At 42.3% G+C, this 13,629-nt stretch overlaps 1 protein-coding gene across 7 annotated transcripts in view; it reads left to right on the top strand.

Moving 5' to 3' along the window:
- atm (ATM serine/threonine kinase) overlaps positions 1-13,629 on the top strand; it is a 128,666-nt gene that overhangs the window by 75,349 nt on the left and 39,688 nt on the right. For all 7 annotated transcript variants that reach the window (XR_007957130.1, XM_052025951.1, XM_052025950.1 and 4 more), the window contains 5 exons: positions 2,067-2,175; positions 9,080-9,168; positions 9,415-9,517; positions 11,840-11,988; positions 13,409-13,513. Coding sequence is in view for 6 of the 7 variants with exons in the window: in XM_052025951.1 (XP_051881911.1) it covers positions 2,067-2,175; positions 9,080-9,168; positions 9,415-9,517; positions 11,840-11,988; positions 13,409-13,513 (555 nt within the window). In the remaining variant the exon portion in view is untranslated. The remainder of the gene's footprint in view (positions 1-2,066; positions 2,176-9,079; positions 9,169-9,414; positions 9,518-11,839; positions 11,989-13,408; positions 13,514-13,629) is intronic.

Here is a 13,629-nt window from a genome sequence, read left to right as displayed (position 1 = left end):
ATTGCCAGACAGGGGAACGGAGTCCAGGCACAGGGCTGGTAGGCTGGCTTCTCCCAGAGAGTAAGTTTGGAAGGTTCTGGAGTGCACTAGCTGTTTCCCTCGCAGGTCGACTAACAGGCTGTGGGCCCGGAGAAAGTCAGCTCCCAGGAGTGGCTGGGTGCCGGCGGCAAGGGTAAAGTTCCAGGTAAAACGGCTGTCATAGAATTGTAATTAGACTGTACGGGTACCGAAAGTCCGTATCGTTGTGCCGTTTGCGGCTTTGAGGGCGGGTCCCTGTTGCCTGCTACGAGTGTCGCGGCCGGTCAGGGGTAAAACACTGACCTCTGCTCCAGTATTGACAAGGAAACGACGCCTGGACTGCTTGTCCCAAACGAATAGGAGGCTGTGTTGGTGGCCAGCCGCCTTAGGCATCAGCAGCGGCTGGCCCTGGCGTTTCCCTGAAACTTGCAGGGTGGGCAGCATCAACGAGCCTCCGCGTCCCACCTCTGATGGTAGAAACACAGCTGGTCGTCATTGTCGTCGTCTGTGTTTCTGGGGTGTGGTCGCTCGGCTGCTGGGACTGGTTTAGGTAGGTGTTGGGCACGCGGTCTGGTGACTTGGCCGATAGACGAACTGCTCTCGCATTTGGCCTTCCACAGGACACCTGCCCGGGCGGCTACCTCACGTGGGTTGCTGAAGTTGGCGTCGGCCAACAGCAGGTAAATGTTGTTGGGCAGCTGTTCGAGAAAGGCCTGCTCGAACATCAGGCAGGGCTTGTGTCCCTCAGCCAAGGCCAGCATCTCGTTCATCAGGGCCGATGGAGATCTGTCCCCCAGGCCGTCAAAGTGAAGCAGGCAAGCGGCGCGCTCATGACAGGAGAGGCCGAAGGTCCGAATGAGAAGGGCCTTGAAAGCCGGGTACTTGCCTTCCTCCGGAGGAGACTGGATGAAGTCTCCGACCTGGGCGGCTGTCTCTTGGTCCAGTGAGCTGACCACGTGGTAGTACCATGTGGAGTCGGAGGTGATCTGTTGAAGTTGGAACTGGGCTTTGGCCTGGTCAAACCACACGCGGGGCCGAAGCATCCAAAAAGTGGGCAGCTTGAGTGCCACTGCGTTGGCTGCTGCATTGTCGTTCATTGTGTGGGTCCAAGATCTGTTTGGACCGTCGGGGTCACCAATGTAGCGGCTGCTACCGCGATGTGAGAATAAAGACACGAGCCTGCAAGCTGTGGAACAAGACTGATTTATTTACCCGCCTTGTGCGGGCCTTTTAAGCCGCGCGGTTCCCACCTTCCGAAAACGGAAATGATGTACGTGCTACGTCATTGAAATCTGCTCGCGCGCGCGGGTTCTCCCCCATCGCTTGGGGAAGACAAAGGCCCAGTGCCAACTTGGGCTCCGACGACGTGCACCCCGACCACCGAGCCGGTTCACCTGCACGGACGATGAGTCACCGCAGTGGCATGAGATAGTAATTACAAAGAGATAAAATATGTTCAGAGCAGGACTGTTGTGGAGAGGATAGAACATGTTTGATGGGTTTGGGATAGTAATTGTAAGGGAGATTGGGGTAAGAGACAGATCACAGGTCATTTACAGCTAAATTTGCTGGGTCAGAATGAAGCAATCCTGGCCCACATATGTTATAGCAGCATTTACCTTGCATCTTAATCCTTTTCATCTCATTTTATATGCCTGGTTTCTCAAAATTGAAGGCTTGTTCAAATGGAGGTATGTACCCAGCTTAAAAGCTTTCAATAACCTAACGTACCTTCTGAGAGTGGTTTGTTTAGCTACCCACCTTGTGCCTTTGGTAAAGGATGAAGTATGGCTTGGATTTGTGTTTCAAATTTTAATATCCCATTCTGCCCAAACTTAATAGTTCTTGAGGGTCAAAACTGAGCCCTAAAAAAGATGAGAATGTTTAGAGTTAAAATGAAAGCATCCCCAAAAATGTAGCAGCTGCTGCTAAAGTAATGTGTGAAAGGTTATTTTTGTATAACTGGTAATAAATACTTGTAGAAGATCATAGTAGAAAGATGCCGTAATAACACAATGTATGTTTAAAGAACTATTTATGGTATTTAGGCGTTCTTACAGAGCAGCTCGCAACTTAAAGTTTGATGAAAGCAGCCAAGAGCTAACAGTCTCCAGCTTGAGCAGCAAAAGCAGAGAAGAAACGGGGATTGGCTTACAGGTACAGAAAGAAAATGGCTTTGTAAATGTCCTTTCCCTCTCTTATCTGCCGTGAACTCTCCACGACAAGAACTTAATCGCATATACTTCCTCTTTCCTTTGTAACAGTGAAGTATATGACTAACTGATTGAATGAAGGTTCAGTAAATATGTAAACAGGAATTCACAATCCTTCGTCACAGATATTGTATCCCACTAATAGAACTAATAGAAACAATCATGACTACAGTGGAAATTCTGTTTGGCTCTGAGCTTTGCACCTTTCACATCACAAGATCACAAGACAAGGGAGCAGAAGCAGGCCATTCGACCCATCGAGTCTGCTCCAAGGAAAAGGGAAAAAGAAATGGGGTGGGAAAAAAAAGAAAAGAAAAAGAAAAAAAGAAAAAAAAAACTATTCTAATCCCATTTTCCAGCCTTATCCCCATATCCCTTGATACCCTGACTATTTAGATATCTGTCTATCTCCTCCTTGAATACCCCCACTGATCTGGCCTCCACTGCTGTGCGTGGCAAGGAGTTCCACAATTTTACCACCCTCTGGGTAAAGAAATTTCTCCTCATCTCTGTCTTGAAACTGTACCCTCTAATTCTAAGATTGTGCCCTCTGGTCCTGGACATGCCCACCAAGGGAAACAGCCTAGCCACATCTACTCTATCCTTACCTGTCAACATTTTAAATGTCGCTACGAGGTCCCCTCTCATCCTTCTGTACTCCAGCGAGTACAGTCCAAGAGCCGACAAACGCTCATCATACTTAAGCCCTTTCATTCCCGGAATCATTCTCGTAAATCTCCTCTGAACCCTCTCCAACGTCAGCACGTCCTTCCTAAGATGTGGGGCCCAAAACTGCACACAGTATTCCAAATGAGGCCTCACTAGCGCCCCGTAGAGCCTCATCAACACTTCCTTACTTTTATACACTATACCTCTCGAGATGAATGCCAACATAGCATTCGCTTTCTTAACCACCGATCCAACCTGGTGGTTAACTTTTAAGGTATCTTGTACGAGTACCCCCAAGTCCCTTTGTACTACCGCACTATCAATCTTCTCTCCTTCTAGATAATAATCTACCCGCTTATTTCTGCTTCCAAAGTGTACAACTGCACATTTCTCAACATTAAATCTCATCTGCCATTTCCTTGCCCATTCTCCTAAACTGTCTAGGTCCCTCTGCATTCTTTCTATTTCCTCTATGCTCCCTACTCCTCCACTTATCTTGGTGTCATCCGCAAACTTAGCCACACAACCATTTATTCCATCATCCAAATCATTGATGTACAAGGTAAAAAGGAGCGGCCCCAACACCGACCCCTGCGGCACACCACTAGTAACCGGTAACCAACCAGAACGAGATCCTTTTATTTCCACCCTTTGCTTCCTGCCAACCAGCCAATGCTCCACCCATTTTGCTACCCTGCCCATAATTCCATGACCTTTCATCTTATTAATCAGTCTCTTGTGAGGCACCTTATCGAAGGCCTTTTGAAAGTCTAAATACACAACGTCTACCGCCTCTCCCTTATCCACCCTACCTGTGATTTCTTCAAAAAACTCCAATAGGTTGGTCAGACAGGACCTCCCCTTCACAAAACCATGTTGACTAGGTCCAATCTTGCCTTGCGCCTCTAGGTATTCGGTAACCTCCTCCTTGAGGATAGATTCCAATAATTTTCCCACCACTGACGTCAGACTAATAGGTCTGTAATTGCCTTTGTGCTGCCTCCCACCTTTCTTATACAACGGAACTACATTCGCTACCCTCCAGTCCTCCGGAACCATGCCAGAATCTATCGATTCCTGAAAAATAATCGCCAATGCCTCCGCTATCTCTACAGCCACCTCCTTCAGAACCCGGGGATGCACCTCATCCGGTCCGGGAGACTTATCAGCCTTAAGCCCCTTTAGTTTTCCTAGCACCTTCTCCCTATTAATCTCAACTGAACTCAGTTCCAATTCGTGAGACTCCTGACTAACGGGCACATTGCTTATGTCCTCCACGGTGAAGACCGATGCAAAATATTCATTCAATTCCCTTGCCATCTCACTATCATCCATTATAATACCTCCTGCACCGTTATCAATTGGTCCTATGTCAACCCGTGTCTCTCTTTTATTCCTTATGTATTTAAAAAAACTCTTAGAATCCTTCCGAATGTTGTCCGCCAGCTTCCTTTCGTAACTCATCTTTGCTTTCCTAATGACCTTCTTAGTTTCTCTCTGCAGATTTTTAAAATCGTTCCAATCTTCTGTTTTCCCACTAATTTTTGCTACTTTGTACGCCGCCCCTTTTGCTTTTATTTTATCCTTCACCTCCCTCGTTATCCACATCTGTGCCTTTTTTCCATTCAAAACCTTCTTTTTTCTTGGAATATATCTGTCCTGCATTGTCCTTATTTCCTGTAGAAATTTCTTCCATTTTTCCTCTGCCGTCCCTCCAGCTAACTTACTCCTCCAATCAATTTGGGCCAACTCATCTCTCATACCTTTGTAATTTCCCTTATTCCACTGAAATATCGATACACCAGTTATCAGTTTCTCCTTCTCAAACTTGAAACTAAACTCAATCATATTGTGATCACTTGTTCCCAGTGGTTCCTTTACCTTTAGTTCCCTAATCACCTCGGGTTCACTACACAGCACCCAATCCAAAACAGCCGATCCCCTGGTGGGCTCCTCAATAAGTTGCTCCAGAAAAACATCCCTTAGACATTCCACAAACTCACTCTCCTGAGTACTACCGCCTTGCTGCATTTCCCAGTCCACCTTCATGTTAAAATCCCCCATAATTATCTTCACATTGTCACTCTGGCACGCTTTTTCTATCTCAATCTGCAACTTATGGTCCACTTCCTGACTGCTGTTCGGGGGCCTATATATGACTGCTATTATTGTTCTTTTACCCTTGCTATTTCTTAGCTCCACCCATAAGGATTCCACCTCCTCTGACCCAATGTCCTTCCTTTCTATTGATTTTATATCGCTACTAACCATCATGGCCACACCTCCCCCTCTGCCTACCCGCCTATCCTTCCTATATACTGTATACCCCTTGACATTCAGTTCCCAATCACATCCATCATGAAGCCACGACTCAGTGATTGCAACGATGTCATATTTATTAACCTGTATTAACCTGTAGTAACCTGTAGTAACTAAAACTCAATGATCGATATGAATCTGCTTCTTGATTTTTACTTTTCTCTCTCCCCATGCCACCCTGAAACACTCCAACTCTTCCTCCCACCAGTGCCTTCCTGATTCTTCTGGTTCTTTTCCTCCCTCACAGTTTTGGAGCAGTCCTTCCTATTGCCTTCCCATCAACAAGAAGTATTGCTTGAAATTTGAATTGATGTTCTGTTCTCTGCAGTGAGAGTTTTTTGTTTACTGCTGCTCAGTTTCATGGTGACATTGAGTACAGATATAAACAATAATGATTGCCCAAGGCTCAATTCCAATCGCAACTGCTTGACAGATGCAACATTCCATGACAGCATTTGTTAAAACCTGAACAACATTCAGGCACGGGCTGACAAGTGGTGTGTCACAAAAGAGCTAGGCAATGAATCTAACCACCTAACCTTGACATTCAATAGCATTGCCATCATCAGCTTCCCCATCAACGTCCTGGGGGTCAATAGAAATTCAACTGGACCATTCACATAAATACAGTGTTTACAAGAGCAGGTCAGAGATGAGTATCCTGCAGTGCTTGACTCGCCTCACACCCCAAAGCCTTCCCACCATTTATCAGGCACATGTCAGGAATATGATAGAATATTCTCCACTTTACTGGATATAGTCAACTCCAACAACTCAAGGTTCAAGACTATCCAGGACAAAACAGTCCACCAATCCATCAACCTTCCTAATCATTCATTGAATCCACCATGGGTGCACAGTGGTTGCAGTGTGTACCACCTACAAAAGGCATTACAATTACTCTCCTAGGGTACTCTAAGAATACCTTGAAATTGTGGCCTCTTCCATAAAGAAGGACAAGGGCAACAGGTGCATGGGAACACCGCCACCTGCAAATTCACCTCCAGGTCGTACATCATCCAGATTTGGAAACTTATCACCGTTCATTCATTGTTGCTTGTTCATTCATTGTTGCTTGATCTAAATCCTGACCGCCGTACCTAACAGCAAAGTGGGAACACCCTCACCAGAAAAAGTTCAAGAAGGCAGCTCATCACCACCTTCTCAAAGATGATTAGGGATGAGTAGTAAATGCTGATCTTTCCAGCAAAGTTCAGATCCCAAGATTGATTTTTATTTAATTTTCTGTATTTTTAATCTGTCAGCATCCTGTTGTATTATTTGAGAGACAGATGGTAAAATGCTATTTCTAATGTTCCAAGTTCTTTACTACAGGAAGAATAAATCTCAATAACTTTTTTTCTCTCATCTGCTGCTGCCAGTATTCCCTGTTTCTCATACGCAGCCCCTCAGGATCAAATCTGACTTGTATCCACTCCTTTTCTGAGATGGCTAATGAGGCCATTTCCCTGTCAAACACAGTGAGATAGCCAATCGAGAGGGTGGGTGGGTTGGTAGGTTCCGTGCACCTTCCACCATTTATGCTGGGTTTCTGCTTGCTCCTAATGAATGGACTCAAGGTTCTCAGTGCCATCCTGAACGATCCTCCACTTTGACTAGCCATGGGCCAGGGATCCCAACAAATGAGGATGTTACACTTTATTGGAGAGGCTTTGAGGACATTCTTGATTCTTTTCCTCTGTCCATTTGATAATTTCTTGCCTCAATCTCAGAATAGATTATCTGTTTCAGGACTCTGATGTGGGGCATGCAAGTGACATTGCCTGCCTATCAGAGATGTCCAAGTATAAATAGGATGTGAAGGCTGGGGATGTTGTCCTGGGAGATGACAGAGATGTTGATTTGCTTATCCTGATGGTAGAGTTGGAGGATTTTGCAGAGGCAGCATTGGCAGTACTTCTCCAGTGCTTTGAAATGCGTGCAGCTGGTAGACCATATCTTAGAGGCATACAGGAGGGCAAGGATCTCTACTGCCTGGTAGACCACGAGTATTTTGACATGACCATGTCAGTTTTAACATCTTGATCTTCATGCACTCCTAAGATAGCCTAAGACTGTGCTGGTACTCTGAAGGTGACGATGAATTTCATTGTCAATGCCTGCCTTCGTTGAGAGGTGGCTCCCAAGAAAGGCCATGAATAAACTCTTCTGAGGAGAGCAAGAGCAGAAGTGAATGTAACAAGGACAGAGAACAGTCAGCACCTGCTGGGACTACTCAACCACGACTCTGTCCTTGACCTTAACTCTATCCAAGAGCAAACTATTGGTCCAATCTTGTTGCTCCCCTCGGAAGCAGTTGGTATCCCTAGTGGTTTTAAAACTTAGCACAGAGAAATTGAAGTCATAAATTCACAATCTCATTGGCCATGTCTAGAAAAAGGAGAGCAAGCCAGGAGACCCAAGAGACACCATCATTTTGCCCATCTTCAAGTAGGAAGGTAAATCCAATCATGGTAACTGCAGAGAAATATTCTTGCTGTCTTCTGCAGGGAAAGTCATTGCCATGGTCATCCTCAACCACTTCTTATTTGTGGCCAAAGAGATGCTCCACAAATTACAGTGTGGATTCCATTCATTTTGAAGCTAATGTCAACTTCAGAAGAAATGCAGGAACAACATCAATGACTATACACAGCCTTTTCTGACCACACAAAAGCCTTTGAGTACAACAATGGAGAGGAACCATAGAAATTCCTTCCCACATTTGGCTGCCCACGAAAAATGGGCTCCAGCTAATGCCTGTTTCTTGATAGCATGCAAGTCATGATCTTAACTAACTGGTCCACAACAGACTAATCTAAATGTAAAATGGTGTCAATCAAGGCTGCGCAGTCACCCTACCACTTTTCTCAAACTTTCTTGTTGGAGTGCTGAACCTCGCCTCCAATGTGCTTGCTGCTGGAGTGGAACTAATCTCCAGGACCAGTGGGGAAACTCCAACCTTTATCACCTCCTTTTCAGAACCAAAGTCACCTCAACTTTAGTTTTCAAGCTATAGTACACAAATGATGATTGTGTTAGTACACATTAGGAGGTTGAAGCCATCATTTATTCTTTTCACTGAAGCATAGAAGAGACTGGGACTTACTCTTAACATCTGCAAAACATGGGTCCTCTACCAACCTGCAACCTGCTTTACAGCATCACTCTCTGACAATGTCTGCAATGGTCCATGGTTTCGAGGATGTCATTGTGGAAGAAATGAGACCCTTAAAACCGTGCACTGTTTCCTATATTTCTGCTGTCAGTAATGCATTACTAAGTATAGGAAAAATCAGTTGTGTTTTTTCCATGCTTGTGCGTGTGGTCAGAGTACATCGGCGTGTGCTTGAAATGTGAGTAAGTGCATTTGTGAGCACGTATATGTGTGAGCTATGTCTGTGCACTAGGGCCTGATCTCTAATTGATTTGGACCTCCTTGCCATTGGATCAAGGACTCAATCTGTCAAATCCCTGTAATTGCTGGTGTGCAAAAGCCACCCCAAATGAAAGGAATTCAGAAATAGGCATCTTCCACTTCTCAGTGGATACATGTCATCCTCAATTCTGAGGGACTGTCTAAAAAGAAGACTGGCTCTCTATCTTCTTGGACAGCAAAATCTGTTTGGATGTATTCCTTGAAGTTTCACCACCTCGGCTATACCATCAATTACCACTTCAGTCAGATAGCCTTTTAACTATTTCTGAATCTTTAAATTAATAATAAACAAAGGTTTTCAAGGAAAATAAGGGCAATTTTTGGAAAATCAAAACACGCCAAGAAGTAGCATTACTGCATCAGAGAAAGTTAAGTGCTTAAAAGATACAGTTCATGTTTAAACTATCCTGTTTTCCAACAGGAACTACTGATTGAAGTCTACAGAAGTATAGGAGAACCTGATAGTTTGTATGGCTGTGGTGGAGGGAAGATGTTACACCCACTTGCCAGGTAAAAACTGATGTACTTGATATTACTCACTGTGAATAACTGATTTTGTTACTTTCTGTGTTCTTTCTTCCATTTCTCTCATTTGTCTAGAAATCCTACCACACTCATTAGATTATGCTAGTTGGATACAGTGGTTTTGGTCATCGAAAATTTGCTTAGTCAGAGCTGCTTGCAGTAGAAAGCAATTGTAAATTGTTTGATATTATTCATATTATTAACCTAATATTTTGCTTTTTAATGTAACAGAGTTCGAACATATGAGCATGAAGTGCAGTGGGATAAGGCTCTTGTAACGTATGATATTGAAAAGAATCTTCCTGTCTCTACACGCCAAGCTGGTATTGTCCAGGTAGTGTTTTGTTCATATGGGTCTTAACACTAGTGCTAAACGTTACTGTAACCATGATAACTGCCTGGTTCAGACTATGGAAGGTAAGAAAGTTACCTACAAGTTTTTCATTCAGTGAACCTGCAGAAATTTTTAGGGAACATCTCTAAGACCATCCATTCTGTGGTATTGGGTATAGCCTTCACTTTTTTTTGTGGCAGCTTTTTATATGTTCAACCACCCACCCACCCACATTAACCTGCAATCCTCAAAAAGGTTGAGCAGTGGCCACGTTTAGATGTGGTAGTGACATCAGCGAAGGGGGTAATATTGTAAAATGTTATCTTGGTTTACTTGTGCTTAACATTGTATTCACATTGGAGTGAGTGAGCAAGCCTGAGAAAAGATTCTTCGGATTTGAAAAAATGTAAGAACAATAATGTCATTGTTCTAGTACTCATTAAAGAAAGCAGAAAATTGAATAAGAATAATTCAGTAATAATTCATTCAATAATCATTACCAATCTGGAACAAAACAGTCTCAGCCCAGTTGCTCCATCAGTTTTCTCCTCATCAGCATCAAAGGATTAAAGTCCTTATTCTGAGAGCTACAAAAAAGGTGATGAGAAAAGATAGAGTGTCTTTTGTGTTCAGAGGACAACCAAAGCACTGTACAGCCAATGATGAATTACTGTACAATGTAGTCGCAGTGGTAAAAGCAGCACCAAATTTATACACAAGTTCATGATAACCAGTTAACCTGTTTTAGTAACGTTGGTAGAGAGAAAAGAATTTGAGATAGTTACCCTGCTAACGGATCTTGTATATCCACCTGGATGCATAGAAAAGACTTTGGTTTATCATCTTATCCAGAAAGCAGTATCCCCAATATAAGACTTTCTGAGTACTGCATTTGAGTGTCAGTCTAGGTTTTCATGTTCAAATCTGGAAAAAAGCAATACTCTGATACTAAATTGCATCTATTAGTTGACATTCAAGAATCCTGCATCACCAGGATATGCTTGGCCATACAAGACAGCGGGTAGTGGTGAGGGGTGTTATTCTGACAGGAGATCTGTGACCAGTGCTTTTCTACAATGATCAGTGCTGGGACTTTTGTTGTTTGAGATATATATAAATGATTTGGACGAAAGTGTAGAATGGCTAATTAGTAAGTTTGTAGCCGACACAAGAATTGGCAGAGTTGTGGATAGTGAGGAAGGATGTCAAAGGATTCAGCAGGATATAGACCAGTTAGAAATACGGGCAGAGAAATAGCAGGTAGAGTTTAATCTGGACAAGTGTGAGGTGTTGCACTTTGGGAGGTCAAATGTAAGAGTAAAGTATACAGTAAATGGCAAGATCATTCAGAGCTTTGATGTACCTGAGGGATCTTGGGGTGCAAGTCCATAACTCACAAAATGGCAAGACAGGTAGATAGGGTGGTAAAGAAGGCATATGGCATACTAGCCTTCATTGGTCAGGGTGTTGAGTATAAGAGTAGCCCACATTTGTAGTGTTGTGTGCAGTTCTGGTCGCTGCATTATAGGAGTGGTGTGGAGGCTTTGGAGAGGGTGCAGAAGATGTTGCCTGGATTAGAATATTAGCTATAAGGAGAGATTGGACAAACTTGGATTGTTTTCTCTGGAGTGTCAGAGGCTGAGGGATGACCTGCTAGACACACATCAAATTATGAGAGACATTGAAAGGGTAAATAGTAAGAGTATTTTTCCCACAGTAGAAATGTCAAGTACTAGAGGACATAGCTGTAAGGTGAGAGGAGAAAGTTTAAAGGAGATTTAAGAAGCAAGTTTTTTTTTTACACAGGGAATGGTAGGTGTCTGGAACTTTGATGGAATCAGCAGGAGTCAGTAACCATTTGCCTAGTTACATACACAGTATAGCAATAGTAAAAATAAAGGCAAGAGTCTCATCTCCACAGTGGAGCCACCGTTTCATTTTATCATGTTCCATAACAATCCCAGAAATTGAGACAATATGCATAGATAGAGTAGTTCAATATCAGATACCTGGGAAGCAATTTGGTGCTTTGGCAGTAGCATATAATTCATTCCACAATCACGTAAAGCCAGAGTGAAACCAATATAATCTATTAATGAAAAATAGGTAAGTACTATCTCAGGCACTTGCTGTCTATTGACATCACATTTGTAAGCCAAGTGATGTAGGGAGTCAAATAGTGCCACCAAGTGACATCTATTTATCAGCAGACCGACTTATGGCTTTGATCTTGACAAGGAATCTGCTTTTCTGCTCATATATTTTTGTTTAACTTGCTCAGTTTGATGATATCCATAATTAATTTGTATATGTTTCTTGTAGGCTTTACAGAACTTTGGACTCTGCCATATTCTAACTACATATTTAAAGGGACTTGAAGTTGAAAACACAGAATGGTGTGAGGAATTACAGGAAATTCGCTTCCAGGCAGCCTGGAGAAACATGCAGTGGGATCATATTCTTCCAAGCAAGTAAATGCAAAGTTTCCTGCTACAAATAAATTGAATTGTGCTCTCCTTTTATTGTTAAATTGTTGGCTTATTATAATTGTACATTAATTATCGTAACTGTGGTAAATACAAATTGTAGATCACAATCAAGATACTTCTAAAGTTATTTTGGTAGCCAACAAACCCACTTTTCGTTATGAAATGCATACAGTATTCACTTTAAAGCTACTTCAGTCAGTTATCACCTGAACAGAAACCCTAGTTACATTGTGTTTGTTACATGCTGAATTTCATCAACTTACATCACAATAATTAAAAGTGCATCAAAAAAACTTGTTTGGAATTGTTTAAAATTACTAAAGGAGTGATACAACCCTTCTGATACTTAATTGGAATGATATAACTGTAGCCAGAATCTGTAACTGAAACTTAGTTTTCAGCACATAGATTTTATGGCTATTGCCGGTGACAATGCCAATGAATGTCTCACAACGAGTACACAGTGTTGCATTTTTGATTAGATAAACTGACCTTTATTTACCTTTAGTCAAAATATTTAAACCCCTTCAGGAAGCAAATATGCTTCCTTCGTTCAGTTTACTCCCAGTTAAATTGCTTGTGTTTATCATTTAATTATGAATTTGTGTAGGCAAAGAGGAAGAGATAGAACCGGTAGCAAATATCCTGACTGCTGTTGGGAAAGTGCAAAAATCTATTAATAATGGTTTTGTAATGAAACTCTCGGAAAATCACAGTAATTAGGCAGAATCAACATGGTTGGAAGAAAGGAAAGTTATGTCAAAGTTTTTTGCAGTGTGCAACTAGCAGATTAGTTCAAGAGAGAATCAACGGGTATATATTTGGATTTTCATAAGGAATTCAAAAGGTGGAACGCAAGAGATTATTGCACAAGAGATTGTTACACAAGATTAGATTTCATGTATGTTAGCATTGACTGGTTAGCAAACAAAATACAAAAAGTAAGAATAAACTGGGTATTTTCACAATAGCATGATATAATTATGGAGTACCTGAGGGTTCATGCATAGATCTCAGCTCTTTGCAAACTGTATCAATGAAATAATTATGGTGTCAGAAGTTAAATGCGAATAATGATTTAAAACTAGATGGGAAAGTAATGGAGGCAACAAAGATTAGTTAATGGCTTAAACAAGGACGATACAGATAGTTAAGTATGAAAGTATCCAATAGGAGAATGGAAAAGCAGAATGTGTTTTAAGAAGATGAGAGATAGTAAATGTTGATATTCCTTGAGATTTGGGAGTCCCTGAACACACATCACAAAAATTAACAGGCAGGTAACAGCAGATCATTAGGAAGGCAAATGTTTTTGCTCTAATTTTCCTATTTTTGTGTTCCTCTATTCTTCTATTGTCTTCCTAAATTATTTAGTTGATAACTTTTTATTGTCCATTTCCAGGGGTGGGACTTCGGGATCTGGATATCATGAATCCGTGTGCCATGCTTTGCAGTCTCTGAAAGACCAAGAATTCTCTGCCTTCCATGAGGTTTTGAAGGCTGCCAGGTAACCTTTCAATCAGATGATTCTTTCAAGATTTAACCCACTTCTGGCATATTGAAGCAAGTTTTCATTTTCCTCATAGTTAGAAGTCCTGCAAAAACTATTATTGAAATCTGCTA

The sequence above is a fragment of the Pristis pectinata genome, chromosome 11 (assembly GCF_009764475.1).
Source record: "Pristis pectinata isolate sPriPec2 chromosome 11, sPriPec2.1.pri, whole genome shotgun sequence".
In the NCBI taxonomy this organism is placed as follows: domain Eukaryota; kingdom Metazoa; phylum Chordata; class Chondrichthyes; order Rhinopristiformes; family Pristidae; genus Pristis; species Pristis pectinata.
The sequence above is the reverse complement of the archived record's forward strand: the minus strand, read 5'-3'. Positions and strand labels throughout refer to the sequence as shown.